Here is a 17,933-nt window from a genome sequence, read left to right as displayed (position 1 = left end):
AAAATTAAAACAATTTTGTTGTCAGATACGTCTGGCTGAAGTTAAAAGAGTAGCCAAACATAAAAAAAGAAGTCTAGCAGAATGTACGGTGGCCCTGAAGGACAAAACCAATTTACAAAAGATTGAAACACTTTTACAAAGTTGGAGATAAATTTACATTTTGGAAAACATTTTTGCATTTTATAAAACAAAATTACATCAGCAAAACACTTTTACCAAGGCCAAAACAAATTTACATTTAAGGAAACTAATTTACAAAAGATGAAACACTTTTACCGTTAAGTCTGACTCCTTTTAGCCTGAATCCGTTTAGTCTCAGGCCGTTTCATCTGAATTTTGACACATGATGAAGGTTTTCCGGAGACATGATGCTTTTTCTGCTGAGGTCTGACACCTCTCTCTGAAACCTGAGGATGTCTGAAGATATAAACCATGTCACTCCGTTTGGTTTCTCTCCATTAAAACAAACTAAATGACCCCTCACTTGATCACTTTCGGATCACTTCCGGTATTTAGTACATTCCCTTTCTGTAAAAATGAAATGTTAATTTGTTTCAGAAATACTAAAAGTATTTCACCTTTTATAAATTTGTTTCCTTAAATTTAAATTTGTTTTGGCCTTGGTAAAAGTGTTTTGCTGATGGAATTTTGTTTTATAAAATGTAAAAATGTTTTCCAAAATGTAAGTTTGTCTCCAACTTTATAAAAGTGTTTCATCTTTTATAAATGTGTTTTCTTTAATGTAAATTTGTTTTGGCCTTGGTAAAAAGTGTTATGCTGATGTAATTTTTTTTTTATAGAATGTAAAAATGTTTTCCAAAATGTAAAGTTGTCTCCAACTTTGTAAAAGTGTTCCATCTTTTGTAAATTTGTTTTGCCCTTCAGGGACACCGTAAGAATGGCTACCTTACCTTCTTTTTCGTTTAATAGTTCACCTGCTTTATCTTTTTCAGCTCGTTTATAATATACAGCAGTAATTAAGAAACTATAGATGAGAGTTATTGAGACGGAGAATTAATTATTTTAAAAAGTTTCATGGATAATATTGATCTTGTTCGTGCCATGCATGCACTGTATAAATAATGCCTCTGCACGTGTCTGGTTGTTTTTCTACGTCACTTCCTGCGCGGCAGACCGACCCAGCAAGCAAGTTGTCAGCTACCTGCTTCGTGCGTAGAGAACTTAATAACATTTTCTGTCATTTGTTCCCCCTTTTTGTCTGATAATCCCCCCACGGAGGATTCCTACCACATATCTAACCCCACTGTGATGCTGTCGACTGAAGCTCTGCTAAGTTTTACTGTTGCCGCCCACGGTAGCCAACGTTAGCTGCTACTGCTAACAGGGAAGCCTGCATTGCAAGTTAACCAACGGTCAATCAGTGCTGCTTTTGCTAGCTGGGTCATCATGAAACACTTGTTTTATCTAACTACATGTCTTTGATAGTTTGCTTTGACTTGTTATTCGAACTTAATGACCGTGAAGTCTCGAGTCAGAGGTAGAAGTTGCTGCAGAGTCCATCAACATGTCTCACCAGCTGACAGTGGATCAGCTGAAAAAGATAGAGGAGAACAGACAGAGGGCTTTGGAGAGAAGAGCCCAAAGACTCGGACAGACTACCAGCAGCAGTAAGCAGTGCTCGGGAGTTTTCAGCAGTGCTTCGGTAAAAGCACAACCCCCTAAACATAGCAGTGCCTTGGAGACTGCTGCCCCGACTCAAACTCAAAACAGAGAGACTCAGAGCTCAGCCTCTGGACCTAAACGGTTTGTACCACCCTTTAAAAAAGACTCTCAAGGCCTCCATAACACAAATCAAGGCCCAAACCATCAGCAGTCACCTGGCACTGGCAACCAAATCAATCAGAGTGCTGTGTGTGCCTCTGCCTATACAAGACAGGTGAGATATTTACCGAAATGTCTAATAATGTATTGTTTGTATTATAAATAACTTGTACACCATTTGCTTATTTCTTGCACATTCTTTTTTTTTTGTAGGCCCAACTCATTGACCCTCTCCCTAAGACAACAAGTCAACATGTAAGCAGTGGTGTCTTGTCCAGTGGAGGAAACTTTGGTGTGAAGTTGCCTCAACCTCAGCCCAACCTCTCCACCAACAGCTGTGGAGGTGCAGTGGGCTCCTTCTACAATCAGAGTAGTAAACCTGCCCAAAGCCCTGTGGCACAGCCTCCCTCGAGCTCTTCAACTTTAAATGGTGGACCTGCTAAGAAACCTGCCATATCTGTGAGAGGAAGATGTGTACCTCACACTGAGGACCGCTTCAGAATAGAAGTGGGCTATCATGCAGAGCTGATTGCTGTTTTTAAATCCATCCCTTCAAAGAACTATGGTAAGTGTCTGCTGAATGGAGATCTGCTGTTTGTAGATATTTGTTAATGCTTGATGCTTTTTGTAGCCCCATTCTAACCTCAGGGAAGACTATATTACTTACTATTTAGATTGTAAAAAGCTGTGTAATCACAAACGACCAGTGGTGGACAAAGTGCTCAGCTTCATTACTTAAGTCAAAGTATAGATCCTCCAGGTCAAATATTACTCCAATACAAGTGAAAGTTGTTCTGTCAAATGTATTACTTGAGTTAAAGTACTGAAGTACTTGCTTTTAAAAATACTTAAGTATTCAAATTACTTCTTAAAAAATCTCAAACATTGTATTTTCACAAAGCATAAATGCAGTCAAGAATACGTCGGACTACATTCTGTTATTTAGAAACCATTACTTGAAATCTCCAAAACTATACCATGGAATAAAAACAGACACTTAGTTACTCCAAGCACAGACAACTTAGTTTGAAATGTTCATCTGGAATGAAACAAATGTTACGTAGCTCAACACACTTTCTCAGGTTGGACACTGAATGTTTGTATGTTTGGGCAGAGTGGGAAACAGGGAGAACATTCCAAACGATACGTATCATTTTTCATTTCAAAAAATCCTCTAACACGGGCTGAAGATATGACCATGGATGCTCAGGTGGAGAATTATAGCCATCATTACCACCTCTAAATGAACTGCCTGATCTGAGTGAAATGTGCTCTGTATTTGCTCCACGTTCAACTGTGGAGACGCACAATATACAGGTACGACTAAACCACTGAGACAAACAGAACTACACAAACACATTTTACTGTCTTAGGGTTCAGATTTCACAAAAGAGAAGGAAATTCATGAGCTGACTTCTAAAGTAGTGAGTAACTAGAGCATTGATAGAAATGTAGTGGATTAAAAGTAATACGTTCCTCCCAAAAATAACACTCAAGAAAAGTACAGATACTCAAAAAATGTACTTAAGTAAATTTACTTTGTTACTGTCCACCACTGCAAACAAACACATTTTTGCTGATGTATTAATTTCAAATGTACCCCTTGTTCCAACATAATTGAAATAGGCTCTATGTCATCATGTGAAAATAGGTCTGGGTATCCAACCTCAATAGTTTTCTAACACTTGCATGCTTTAGTGTAGCAACATATCTTGCAATTTCCAAATAAACTCAGTCATGCCATCCAGGGTTATAATGTAGTCAAGTAAGCAAAATAATTAACTTACTGCTGTGTAGCAATATAAACTGCTAACCTTTTGATCTAAGCATTAAAACTCTTACCTGTAGAAGAAACTGTGCACAAATCCTCCTCAGTAACCAGTATCAACTTTCCTCAATTCCTAAGTAATTCTGTGCTGTATGTTTGCTCTCAAGGACCAAAAAAGTTGATCACATCACTCCAGTTCTTATATCCCTACACTGGCTTCCTGTATATCGGAGAATAGACTTTCAAATTCTGCTGATGGTTTATAAAGCACTGAATAGTTTAGGCCCAAAATACATTGCTGATCTGCTGCTACTTTATGAACCATCTGGACCTCTGAGGTCATAAAGTACTGGTCTGCTTTCAGTCCAGAGAGTCAGAAGGAAACATGGTGAAGCAGCGTTTAGTCATTATGCACCACATATCTGGAACACACTCCCTGAAAGCTGTAGGTCTGCTCCAACTCTCACCTCTTTTAAATCAAAGATTAAGACTTTCTTATTTGCCACTGCCTTCCTATCTTAGCTTATTTTCACTCACTTTAAATGCAAATCTTAATTTTATTTTTAACAAATTTCTAATTTACCTTTTCTTTTCTATGTTCCATTTTATTTGTCATTTTAATTGTGCTCTTTTTTTTCTTTGGAACATTATTTATTTATTTATTTTCATTAAACCTTGAAAAAACACAACACAGAACATTCCTTGACAACATTACAGAGAATATATGACAGTGCGAGGAGAAAGAAAATAAAACAAAGAGAAAACACATTGGGGCCTAGAAAGCTGAATAAAACTAATGAGTGAAAAATGATTAAGTGGATAGTTAAGACATTATAGCACAGTGCACAGTTCCCTTTTGTTAAAGAGATATGTTGCTATAGGTAGCCATCTCTTCACAAAGATATCAGACCTTAATTGTAATTGAGCTTAATTGTGCTCTTTTATGCTTGTCTAAATGTTTCCAATGCTTTTAATGTTTTAATGTAAAGCACATTGAGTTGCCCTTGTGTATGAAATGCACTATACAAACAAAGTTGCCTTGCCTTGTTCATCTTATTGCCCATATGGTCTTTTGGAGTACTAATCATTGTGTTCTACTTTAGACCCTGCAACAAAGATGTGGAACTTTGGTCTGGAGGACTACCGACAGCTAAGTATGAACATAAAATAAATGTCCACAAATATCCTTTTCCCCCACTGATGTGCGATGTGAAAAAACACATGACAGAGTATTCCTCTTGGTCTGCTGCTGCAGCATCTCCTTTTGTCTTTCCTATGTGTTGCAGTGGAGGAAGCAGCTTCTATTTCCTCTGTGTCTTTGAGGCCTCTGGAGGGAATGGAGGCGCTGGACATCGCTGCAGCAACCAGCCGAGCTCGTGACAGTGCAGCGCTGGGAGCGTTGTTGAAGCTGTGTAACGGCTGGCAGAAACCTGGGGCCACTCTGCAGGGCCAGTGCATCCTGGTGTCTCACACTAAGTTCGAGGTTGACATTGGTTACCATGGGGAGGTCATTGCAGCGTTCAAGCAGATGCCAACAAAGACCTATGGTGACAAAGACTTCTCGATGATTTTGGATTTCTTTATATTTGATAGATGTTCAGTTTCTGGTACAGGTTTCTTTGTGTTCTGTGGCAGACATGAAAACAAGAAAGTGGAGCTTTTCACTCGAGGATTACAAGAGACTCGGTGAGTAACAACATATGCTTTATTTGGCTGTTTTCATCTCCGTGCTCCTGTTTGTCTCTATAACATTTGCCATCTTGTCTGACCGTGCGTTGTTCCATACCCAGTGGATCTTCTCAGTGGGATAGCAGCAGTGGAGGTGGAGCCTCTGCCCAGGGCAATAGTCCAGGCGTTCTCTGCCAGGTTTGATGGGACTGAAGCCAGGTCTTTAGACGTCCCTGAGGCAGACCTCTCCGACATCGACCCCTCGCTTACCCGCAGTCTCATGCCCTTCCAGAGGGAGGGAGTCAAGTAGGTGCCTTTGAAAAGCCATTAGTGCTTTCTCTGCATGATGTAGCCAATAATTCAATACCAGATGACAGCTATTTATCTATAATATTCAGTCTTCGCCCAAATTAAGAGGCTTTTATCATAATAAATTAATATTCCCATGCCTGACATCGTGACTTAACTGCAAGTTTTGTTATTTAAATGGTTGAATCAGTGACATTGTAACTTGTCACGGCACTTTTTCTTTGTGTCTGCTAAGTTTTGCAGTGTCAAAACAAGGCCGCCTCCTCCTGGCTGATGACATGGGCCTGGGGAAGACAATTCAGGCCATCTGCATAGCAGCCTTTTACAGGAACGAGTGGCCTTTACTAGTGGTGGCTCCGTCCTCTGTGAGATTCACCTGGGCTGAGGTAGGAGGGATCAGCAGAGTGTTTTCTTAAATCAAAGTTTTTGGGCATGGAAAGAAAAAAACCCTCTTTACTTAGTGGGTGCAGGAGTTTATTACTTTGTTTCTGTTTAATGGTGTCGTTATCAGTCTGCATTAAGTCAGCAGGCAGCCTCTAAAGCATATCCTTCTAGTATCCTCTGACAGAAGCTTTGCAGCACAGTGTAATTCTTGTTCATGCTTAAAGCTCTCTGCATTTGAGGAATGTTAACACTGTCCCAAAAGAGCTGCACGCTCTGTGGTTAGTACTTCACTTCTCTGGGGAAGATTGCAGAATTGAGCTTTTTATTTGTCTCTGGTTCAGACGATAACTTGAATTGAGTTGTTAATGTATAATCAAGCGGCAACCTCTGGTAGGGCTGAACGATTAATCGAATTCAAACCGACATCGCAATGTAATAGAATGCAATTTTCAAATCGCAAAGGCTGCATGCAGTAGGTGGCTGTAATACACCTTTCAGCTGGTTTGCCGACGGCCAAAAATCTCAGAAGAACGGGACACGTGCGAGAGGGGGGAAAAGTTTTGTTTTGTAGTTTTGTTGTTGACATCTTTAAAAATGGCCTCAGCAGAAGAACTGATCATATTGAGGCGTACAAAATAATCAACACGCTGAAAATCAACATGTGGAGCAGGCTTTTACATAATCTCCGCAGACGCAGAGTCAGTGAAGACCCAGACAACATGTGGATTTACTGCAACAGGACAACTGAACAGAATCATATTTTAGACTCACAGTGTCCAGTTTTCTGACCTACTGGTTCTTATTGAGAAAAAATAGCATGTTCACATGGTCAGGTGTCAGCAAGGAGCGCAACCGGGTCATAATCAGTCCGGCAGCGGAGAAAAAAAGAGACCTGTCACTCAGCCGCAGCCCCCAGCTGAGCGTCTCCGCTGTGTGCAACACCTTCAGTCAGCTGATTCACATCGAAACATGCTCTAAACTTCAAACACTTGTTTGGCAGAATTTTTTTAAGTTGTTGTGGTGAACACTTACAAGACTGCAAGTCAAAGTATTTAGTAAGTTTACAACTGTAATTCAAGTAGATAAATAAATCATCTTTCATGTTAATTCATGCTTCATTTGCCTTTATCTTAACATAAGTCTAGCCTATGAGAAAGAACAGCTTGTGTATAATAAATCTGATATTGTTTACTATAATATAGATTGATTTATTGCTTGTGGTTGTTGAAAAAAACATAAGAAGTGGACCTTGAAAAAATGATCACATATTAAATTGCATTATTAAAGCTGGGGTTGGTAATCAGATTTAGATACACTGGGGGGCGTGGCGTCGTTTTGGAGGAGCTCCGAGGGAGGAGGGGAGGGGTTAGACGGTGTCCTGAGGAAATGCTTAATTCAAATTCATGCTAGTTTTCCGAGACTACCAATCCCAGCTTTAAGTAAAAAATAATCGCATTTAGATTATTTTCCAAAATCGTTCAGCCCTAACCTCCGGTCTCAAGTGATGAAGCCCATGCGGAAGTGTTATAAACTGCAATTCATCGAGAATCCGCTTGAGGCTGGTTGCAGAAACACTGGAAACCACGTAGACACCAATTCAAAAAAGATGATCTTTGCAGCATTAATAAACATGTTTACAGCCTGGTTCAAAAAACGGCTTCGCTCTACGTAGCTAATCTCTCTATCGGCACATACTGCACAGGGGGTGAATTTTTTTTCTAACACGAAGGTTCAGAAGATATTAAGATTACAAGTTTTTGCCCAAATAAGGACATGACTGACTTGACTCCCGGACGGGAACACATAGCTGTTGGCTAGGAGGCTCAAACTCCGCCTCTTTACGTCACACTCTGCCTGGTTGAGCTCCGCATTTCCAATACGGCTGCCGCCACAGATTGGCTTCAAAACAGCGCTCAGGAACAGATGGGTGACGTCACGGATACTACGTCCATATTTTATACAGTCTATGTGTATAATGGATAAGCATTGAAAGTTATTCATAAGCAAATGTATGTTATTTTTGATAATCTGTTAGACTGGCCTTTTATTTGATTTAAATATTGAAAGATGAACTGGTCATGTATGCAACAATTTCACCAACTGATCTAGAACCCGAGATACTTTTCATAAACGATACAGGTCTGAGACAATCAGGCCCTACACTTTACGTGGATGTTGTTGCCTCATTTCCCCTCTTTTTCGTCTATGTCTTCAAGACTTGAAGAGTACATTTCAGATCCTCACGTCTGAGCATGTCTCATTTTCTGTAGCATCTATTCACTCTTCTCCCAGCAGCACTGTTTCAGAAGAGCCTCACTCTGCCTTCTGTCTATTGACAAGACAAGACAGTCTGTTCTCTAAATAGATCACTTGGATCAAACACAGCCGTCCAATCAGGAGTTAGAATTACAGAAGAGAGTTTAGTCACAGTATGTCGTCCAATTTAAAGGACTCTTAGTCCGTCTGGTTTATATATTATCTGCACTGTTAGCGCAGTGTGTTTGGGCTGATCTGCTGTTAAACATGGGAGACATAACTTTGTGACTTTAAGTCAGGTTGACAGGAGAATGTAGAGCAAGTAAGCGAATTGTCAGAAACATTTAGGCCACCGTTTTCTGAGCTATGATTGGTTGTTTCTAAATGAAAACACTGTAATAGCAGTTGAGCTTTCTTTTCTTTCTTTATTAGGATCCCCATTAGCACCAACAACGCATGGGCTATTCTTCCTGGGGTCCAACACACATGCAGGCGTACACACTCGCACACAATACAACATAAGACAACAAAATGGGCCAAAGGCAAAAACAGCTCCTCTCAATGAACTCACAAAATACACACAGAAGAAGAAACAAACTTGTCATCCATTTAACAGGACAAAATGTTATCACAAGTCTTCACACTCTTGTCATACTTATGTCTTACTACCCACAGATAATGATATTCATACAAATATATGCATGCATACATTTTATCATTGTGTTATGACCTTCATGATGAAATCTCTAGCTCATGCTTTTATACAAATGTACACCTTATTTCATTCTCAGTTTCCAAGCTCACTAGTTGAGATGATTTTTGATTATGCTTGATTAAATATAGAAGACACTGGAACAGAATTCCACCTGACCATGACTGTACTAGGGTTGCAAAGGGTGGAAATTTTCTGGTAAGTTTCTGGAAAATCTCTGGTAAATTTCCATGGGAAGTTAAGCTGGGGGATTTTGGAAATATTCCAAATTGGAAACTTTCCATGGGAATTTATGGGAATTAACTGGGAATTGAGGGTAATTTAATGGAAAGGTATCATATCCAAGCATGAACATTTGTTTTGTTATAAGCAGACATCCATCCAATATAATACAATTAAAACAGATTTATTTGAAAGTAGAACTTTATTAAGTGTTAAATATTTTATTGAACAATCAATTCTTTCATTAAAGAAAAAAAAATAAATGTTAAGTTAAATATTACTCATCCCCCGACCCAACCTATACAAAAATTAACAAAAAAGCAATCCCAACAAAGTCCCATTTAAAGTCCCATTCAACGTGCAAATAAAAAAGCATCTTCCCTCAAGCTTCTCAAACCTAGCCTCTGCAGGATTCTAGAAATCATCTGTGCATGTGATGGAGGAATGCACAGTGCATGTAGGAGGCGTGGTCTCAATGATCCTGCAGTAAGCGGTTTGCTATGTGCATGTGATTGAGGAATGGCATAGATATTCAACTGTACTTGCATGAAATCTGGTTGTTTAAGTCAGGATTAAGATAAAATATATTTTCCCCAACTATATTTAAGTTCCCTATTAAGAGCCAACCTTCAATTTAGTAAATTCCTGGTTTATTCCCATAAATTCCCGTTAATTCCCATGGAAAGTTTCCAACTTTGAAAGCTCCCTGAATTTTGCAACCCTACTCTGTACAGGACCGTTTTCTTTACAACACCTGTTCTCACCTTTTGGTAGAATGAACCTCTTCTCTGTTGCACATCCTGTTTGATACCCTTGTTGAGCAAACAGCTGAATCTCTAGTGACAAGTAACATTTACAGTCCAGTTAAAAGAATAAATGTCAATGCTTCTGTGAAATATTCCAGAGACCGACCTATTCTCTTCACTGTCGTTCTGATTCTGAGAAATGTTGAATCATTCTACATGTCTGACATTACAAAGTGTTTCTGCCCGTAGGCCTTCAGACGCTGGCTCCCTTCCCTGAGTGCTGACAGCATCAACGTGGTGGTAAAGGCCAAAGATAATCTGAGGTCTGGTCTGGTCAACATCATCAGCTACGACCTCCTGAGCAGGATGGACAAGCAGCAGCCAGGAAACCCCTTTGGTGTTCTCATCATGGTCAGTTATGTGGTTGAACTGTGCAGTATTTAGGAATAGCTATTTACACTATGAATGATATGCTATGATTTTAAATTCTTAAATAACAGTTGAGTGATTCTTATCTGTTAAAGCCAAACAAACAAAATAATGTTGTCATCTGTGCAGGATGAGTCTCACTTTCTGAAGAACATGAAGACTGCTCGCTGTAAATCAGCGTTACCTCTCCTGAAGGTACTCATTTTTCTGAAGTTCAACATTTGACTTGGATTACTAACCCTATCAAGTACTACAAAGAGGTTATGTGTGCACATTGTAGAGATGTTAACCTGCCTACAGAAGATTATTACATGAATATGTCCAGAAAATTATCAAAGAGCAAATGAATCTGTTAAAAAAAGCAGATTAATTTCAATCGGTTCTCGTTCTCGTTCAATCAGTGTTCTCGTTTCTAACCCCAGGCGGCAAAGAGAGTGATTCTCCTGTCTGGGACCCCCGCCATGTCCAGACCCTCAGAGCTCTACACCCAGATCCTGGCTGTCAGGCCAACTCTCTTCCCGCGCTTCCATGATTTTGGGCTGCGCTACTGTGATGCCAAACAGGTAGCTTAAGTTTTCCCAAGTGTAATGCTCAATACAGTTGAGCTGTAACTGGCTGCAGCAGCTTCCAGGAAACCTCTGAAAATTGAAAGTACTGGATTAGTAAATATGTATTTACCAGTCTTACATCATTAAGATGACACTAGAGTCTAAAGCAGATATACATTAAATACAAAGCATTTATTTTCAGGCGTCAACATACTCCTCTGCTGTGTTTTTTCTTCTTTGGGTCTGCATTCCTTCCATTTCTTTTTGTGACCCTACTTCCTGCCATTTAATCTTCTTAATTAATTTTAGTGGTTTTGAATTGGGAACACTCTGCATGATTTAAAGACCAATTACAGCCTTAATTTGGTCATGATGACTAATAACCAGCTAGGATTGCAGGGATTTTGAGCTGCACTATAAAAATTGGGTTTATCATCATCAAAAGTCCATTCAATAACACAACACATAATTCACAGGCTGATGGACTCCAGCATGAGCTTTTCCAAGTGCATGTTTCATTCCTGTAATCTGAATATGAGCTTTTTACTCCTTGTAGTTTAGTTTCAGGCTCGACTAAATACCAGAACTAACTCCTGTGTGATTTAAAACAACATCAGCACTGAAAGTGTTCAAATGTAGTCTTACCTTCTGTCAGTTTTACATCCCTTCTTCATCTTTCTCTCTCCCCTCCTCCCTAGATGGCTTGGGGGTGGGACTACTCGGGCTCCTCTAACCTTGGAGAGTTAAAGCTGCTCCTGGAGGAGTGTCTGATGCTGCGTCGCCTCAAGTCAGATGTCCTCTCCCAGCTTCCAGCTAAACAACGCAAGGTTGTCACAGTGACCATAGATGGAGTCAACACTCGCTTAAAAGCTGCTCTGTCGGCTGCCGCCAAGCAGTTATCCAGCGGAAACAGCAATGTGAGTTAACACGATCCCTGATGACCTAGAAAGTCACAAGTTTTAACTAGTTTTTAGAAATGTAGATGCTCTGCAGGTCTTAGGGATTAATGAACAAGGAAGGTGACATCAGATAAATCATAACAGAGGTAAAATAAAACATGCGTCACTGTTTTTTTTCTGGAAAGCCCCCCTGAGAATTTTGCACAGTGGCTCTAATTAGGAGAAAGTCAAGTTTCTGTATAGATAATCTGCATCAGATCATTTTTAAATGTCAACATTCAAAATAGCATTTTCTATTGTTTTGACAAATTTTATACCAAAATTTAGAATAAAATATCCAAAGGACGGCAACTCTCAACAAGACCAAAGTTATGTGTATTTACTGTCGATGTGAACTTAGTTACCTCTGGAGTATTCAGAGTCTCAAACGCTGCTTGAAGCCGAGCACACAACAGATGCTGGGAGCCCTCCCTTACGCACCTTGCCAAAGTTGTCCAGGCGTCCCTAATGCTAACTATTCAGCGTGATCTTCATTTTCCCCTTGTGAGGTCAAACACAATAACATTGTGTGAGATCATTTGTACAACAAGTGGATCCTTCACACTTACAGCAATGTGTCTGATGCTGTGATGCATGAGGTCCATTATTATGTGTTGAGCTGCTGAAGACTTGTGACATTTAGTGAAGAACACCATATATGCAATAATAATATGCTCTCATGAAATGCTCTCATGATATCTTAAAGAGGAAACACTGGAGGTATATAATATGTTAGATCTCACCACAGGAAATTAAAATCACCAAAATAAAATAAATTTCTAAGATAATAAAACACTTAAAATATTAAACCATTTAAAGAATGTAAGATGCTATACTTAAAATAAATAAATAAATAAAATAAAATAAATTACTAAGATAATAAAACACTAATATTAAACCATAAAAGGAAAAAAAGATGCTATACTTAAAAAATTAATACAAATAGAATAAAACGTGACTAAAATTTGAACTAGATGATAAATAAATAAAACTGTTATGAGAAGAAAACTCAGTTAAAATCAAGACTAAAAAGGTAGGTCTTGAGTTTGCTCTTAAAAATGTTACATTCTGGTCAATATGCCCACCTGTTGTTGCTTGTTGGGATTGAAAGTTTTACTTTCAGCATATTTGTGGATCATGCAGTACCTGTAAGGTTATTCTGGAGAATCCTCTGGGCAGTGTCATTGTTTTGGATTGTTGCAGTAATAATACACATACATTTACTATTTTTAAATATAAGAGTATTAAAAACTTGAAACATATCCCTTCAAGATTCATTTTGAAAGGATTAAAACATGAGTGATTAATTTGCAAGTAAACTCAAGTTAACTACGTGCAATCATGCAACTAATTGCGATTTTAAGAAGTAATCATTTGACAGCTCTGATATTTATGTAAATGGTGTGCCTGTGATTAAAAGGCTTCATAGACTGTAAGCAATGAGTAACCTTTGTTTAACCTGAGAAAGTACCTGCTGGGGTCTTTTCAGGCTTCACAAGTGCCTTTGAGCTAACCCAGAGTACTCCAGAGAGCTTTATTTTACGAGTACTCATATCCAACGATTGGAGTGAGCTGCTGAGCTTGATTGTTCATAATCACACTGCTTCTTGGAGTAGTGGCAGTCTTATCCAATCATCAAAAATAATCTCCTGTCAGTTCTTATCTTGCGCTGTTTCTTATCTCTCTCTCTCAGAAAAAGGAAGAGAAGGAGGCCCTGCTCGTCTTTTATAACCACACAGCTGAAGCCAAGCTACAAGCTATTACGTAAGTACAGACCCTCTAATGGTGGGGGATCAGTACGTCAAATCAGATTAAGTATGATGAGCGCCGAGATTAAAATTCAAAATGAATCAGAGTCTTTTGTCAGACCGTTGTGATTGCACTGGATTTAAGACAACGAGAAGCATTTTGATAAATACACGTGTGCACCAAATGTTGTTACTGTTTTTCTTTGAGGGATCTGTTCTATCTGTCACTACCAGGGAGTACATCACAGACATGCTGGAGTGTGGGAGGGAGAAGTTTCTGGTGTTTGCCCATCATAAGCTAGTCCTTGATCACATCACCAGCGAACTGGAAAAAAAGGTGAGTGCATTAGCACACTTCACAGGAGCTTTGCAGGCACTAAGAGATAATGTTAGCTTCAAAGGGTGCATTTTGACTTTTTTAGCCAGACTGGCTCTTATGTGGGAGTTAAAGTCAACTCGTAGGTCAACAGTCATCAGTAACTACAGGGAATAAGTGTGGGCAGTGAAGAGCATATCTAAAACTTGAACCATTACTGCTGGGACTTCTTGTTAATGTAGTTTTATAAGAAATGGTTGTTACATCTGATGTTCTTCCAATAATAAAACCCTGTTTGTGAATAAGGAGCTGTTTCAAGGGATGATTTCTTCGAGAGTTTGTAGTGTATCAAATGGGCCTAAAATGTAACATTTCCTCCTCAGAGCGCCACTTACATCCGTATTGATGGGGCCACACCCTCGGCTGAACGGCAGCAGCTCTGTGAGCGGTTCCAGTTCTCGACCAAGAGTTGTGTAGCCGTTCTCTCCATCACCGCAGCTAACATGGGTCTGACCCTGCATGCTGCTGACCTGGTGATCTTTGCTGAGCTTTTTTGGAACCCAGGGGTAAGCCAGAGTGATCAATACATGATGCACTGCTATGTACTAAAGTTATCACTGCACCTGAAGTTTGAACTTTGATATGATACTGGTGAAAAGAATATCGATATTTATTAACAGTAAAGCAACAAATAACAAAAAAAGAACTCCTGGACACCCTAAATGGTTTATTTTAGTGTTTCTAATTTCCAAACTTTCCAACAGTGCTTCTACAGTCATTTTAATATCTTCTAAACTAATGAGTTATGCAAAAATTCTACATTTGAATGGGTGTGTATGTGGTTCCTGGTGGTTCTTTTTAGCACTTCCACATTAGCTTCATGTCTCAATACTGGAGGTTGCCACTTGTATTGAACTCAAAAATAACATTTATTGTATCTATTTATAGAACCTAGTAATGAAAAGAATTGAAGTGTTCAAAATGTGTCCAACCTTACTACGTTCTCAGTATGATAACTTTGGTAGAAATATCTTGAGTAGTGCTTTGGATGAAATTTTGTGTTCAGTCCAACCTATAGGTGCATTTCGACCAAGAGTTCCAGGGTCTTTTAGCCCCTAGAACTACTTTCTCCGGAACTAAAAGGTTCCTGTGCCCCCATTGTTGTCTGCGTTTCGACCGTGAGCTGAAGTCCGGGGTAGATCAAATCAAATCAGGCCAGTGACAGAGAAAAAAAACTATATTAAATAATATTTTGAAAACTTAATAAAAAACGAAACTAGTTTGCATTCCCAGGAACTCCCTCTGTGTTTCAACAACTGTGTAAACTCCACAAACACTGTTACCTTCAACCGAAGTCCCAGAACCTTTGAAAAGTACTACCCCCCCAAGCAGGGGCTTTCAGGGGGTCAATTATCCACCCCTGAACCAAATTTAGACCCTGGTTCCTATGGTCGAAACGCATGTAGTTCTGGGGTAAAGTCCCTAGTTCTGGGGTAAAGTTCCTGCGGTCAAAAAACACCTTATGTGTCTTTTAGCTTTTTTTAGTTCTTGTTTTGGTCCTGAGCCTAATATATTCACTCAATGGCAGATACTACTTAGTCAAACCTTGTAAACAGTTCTTTAAAGCAAAGAATATAAACTTATATCCTTTTTAAGTACCTACTGAAACCAAATGGCAAAAAGAGAAGATAACAAAAAACTACCCGCTACCAAGCCAGATATTTGTCTTCTTAGTGAAAAGGAGACCTAAGGTTACCTTATAAAAGAGTGAACAAGTCCTTGAGTCCTTTTAGGTGACAAAACGTCATTTTACATTAATGCAAAATATCCACGTTAACCATCACAGCCTTACAACCCAATATTAAAATGTTCCCTCATCGAAGCTGCACATCTGCTCTGTGATATTTGGGATGGAATAGTGAGGCATTTGTTTTCCTGCAAGAGGACAGTTAGATGCAACAAAAAAAGGACAGAACAATCTTTGTTCTTGAACATCAAATGAAACCGAACGTACTTATTTCAGGCAGCCAGTCTACATGGAAAACACATCCACCCAAGCAATATCAGAAGTGGCTGTCCTTTCCATCATTCCCCTTCTCGTGCTAACCCTGTGGTTAGCAGTGAAAAACATGACAAGGATAGAGTAATGTTTCAAAAAGGCTGCCTACGGCTCTGTTGGCCTAACGGTTTAGGTGCTCTCCCAGCCATGACCATGGTCATAAGCTGCGTGTCCTCCCCTGCTCTCTCCGCGCACACTTCCTGTCTCTCTTCAGCCGTCCTTTCCAATGAAGGCATACATTCCCCCATTCTCATTCTCTATGAAGGGACTGTTAATAGTCTTGTAGTCAACTTGACCTCAGTCACATTAACCACAGCTTAAGGAATTTTAATGGTGCTTTAATTTCAACTCCTCGCAGTTGAAATCTAAGCATGAATCACTACTTATAATTACAATGATATTTTTCTAAAGCAGCAGTGGACATTAAGGGGTCACTGCGGCTGAATGCAGACTTAATGTATTCTGTATTTCTGCTCCCTTTTTGAAACATTTTTTTCCCACTGCAGGTTCTCATTCAGGCAGAGGATAGAGTGCACCGTATTGGACAAACCAGCAATGTGAACATTCACTACCTGGTTGCCAAGGGAACTGCTGATGATCACCTGTGGTATGTGTCAGTCAGTGGACAGTGTGACCCAATTCTGCTCTTAATCACACTGCGCTTTGTAGCATGTTTCCTCTGCCAGTGAACCAAAACTGAAACAAGAGGGATGAAGTTAATGTTTGTTTTCTAAAATATGTGTTCCAACATGTTGTGTGTTTATACTGTATCCACTCTGTTATAATAAACTACAAAGGCCGATGATCCAGGCCAAAATGAATGTGTTGGAGCAGGTGGGGCTTTCTGAGTCTAACCTCTCAGACAAAGCAGTAAACGCCAGCTTCCACTCCAAGGTAAGAAGAATGGAATACTAAAGAATCTATTTCCACACTTTTTTTTAACCAGCATCCACACATTAGCATAGAAGTCATACGTTACATTGTGCTACTTTATACATCAGAGCGCAAAGGGCTTTTTTCACAAATGTCTCGTTAACAGTTTTATTTATTTATTATTTAGTTCAAATTTTAGTCACTTTATTTATTGATGTACTTATTTATGTATTTATTTGAGGTATAGCATCTTATGTTCTTTTAATGGTTTAATATTTTAAGTGTTTTATTATCTTAGAAATGTATTTTATTTTGGTGATTTTAATTTTCTGTGTTGAGTTTTAACATCTTATTTTACCTCCAGTGTTTCCTCATTAAGATATCATGAGAGCGTTTCCTCAGTTTGTTCAGAAGCCTTTTCTTTTTTTTTTTTTAATTAATTTTTATTGTTTTTATTACTATTGTTGCATATATTGTGTTCTTAACCTTAGGATTGTGGGGTCGGGGTTGGGGGTGGGATCTTTTTCTTAATTTATTCTATTTTTGGTTGTTTTTATGTACAGCACTTTGTGTTACAATGCCATTGTATGAAAAGCACTTTATTAATAAATTCTGGTTGATTGATTGATTGATTGTATGTGTTGTTCAGGATCCTAACCAGAGGAGAATCATGGACATGTTCCAGAGGTCTTTCACTGCAGATGATGACATAGATGAGGCCGTTTTACAGGAGGCTGCAGACGAGTGGGAGGACTCTCCCCCTGAAAACAGCTGCGGAAAACAGCAAGGCATGGCTGTACAAAACCCCAACAAAAGGAGCATCACAGACTATTTCAGCAGATGAAATTGTACAGGTTGACCCCAAACCGACCCTTTACCCAATCTTATTTTGACTATCATGACTGAACATGTGTGAACATAACGTTTATTAGAACATTAATAAAACTCTTTTTTTTTGCTACTGAAAGAAAATCAATGTTTGACCCAGAGTTTTTTCTTTAGACTGCTTCTGAAAATGTTACTTGACTGGTTTTTAATATAGGAGGTAATATAAAGCCTAGTCTGAATAATTCCACAAGTTAGCATCTAATAATACAAATCCCTTTTCTTTAGCTCATATCTTCTTTTCAACATTCAGGATGCTAATTTAGCTGGAGTGATTTATTCTACATGTA

The 17,933-nt window shown here is 39.0% G+C and overlaps 1 protein-coding gene across 1 annotated transcript; it reads left to right on the top strand.

The window, feature by feature from the left end:
- Positions 1 to 1,107: 1,107 nt before the first annotated feature.
- On the top strand, positions 1,108 to 17,734 carry smarcal1 (SWI/SNF related, matrix associated, actin dependent regulator of chromatin, subfamily a-like 1). The gene is made up of 17 exons (XM_034693345.1): positions 1,108 to 1,897; positions 1,996 to 2,347; positions 4,654 to 4,704; positions 4,837 to 5,097; positions 5,186 to 5,236; positions 5,341 to 5,524; positions 5,763 to 5,913; positions 10,097 to 10,258; positions 10,406 to 10,471; positions 10,699 to 10,839; positions 11,523 to 11,741; positions 13,456 to 13,526; positions 13,745 to 13,847; positions 14,210 to 14,392; positions 16,392 to 16,492; positions 16,683 to 16,779; positions 17,408 to 17,734. The coding sequence occupies exons 1-17, from the start codon at positions 1,526 to 1,528 to the stop codon at positions 17,600 to 17,602; spliced, it is 2,760 nt and encodes a 919-aa protein (XP_034549236.1). The 5' UTR covers positions 1,108 to 1,525; the 3' UTR covers positions 17,603 to 17,734.
- Positions 17,735 to 17,933: the final 199 nt, after the last annotated feature.

Source organism: Notolabrus celidotus, chromosome 10, assembly GCF_009762535.1.
Source record: "Notolabrus celidotus isolate fNotCel1 chromosome 10, fNotCel1.pri, whole genome shotgun sequence".
NCBI classification, from domain to species: Eukaryota; Metazoa; Chordata; class Actinopteri; order Labriformes; family Labridae; genus Notolabrus; species Notolabrus celidotus.
Note: the sequence above shows the minus strand (reverse complement) of the source record. Positions and strands in the feature narration are given on the sequence as shown.

Excerpts from the sequence above, each read along its gene's own strand:
- smarcal1 (XM_034693345.1), top strand. The coding sequence starts at position 1,526 with ATGTCTCACCAGCTGACAGTGGATCAGCTGAAAAAGATAGAGGAGAAC. Across the intron at positions 10,472-10,698 it reads CAGCGTTACCTCTCCTGAAG|GCGGCAAAGAGAGTGATTCT; the intron begins GTACTCATTTTT and ends TTCTAACCCCAG. Across the intron at positions 14,393-16,391 it reads AGCTTTTTTGGAACCCAGGG|GTTCTCATTCAGGCAGAGGA; the intron begins GTAAGCCAGAGT and ends TTCCCACTGCAG.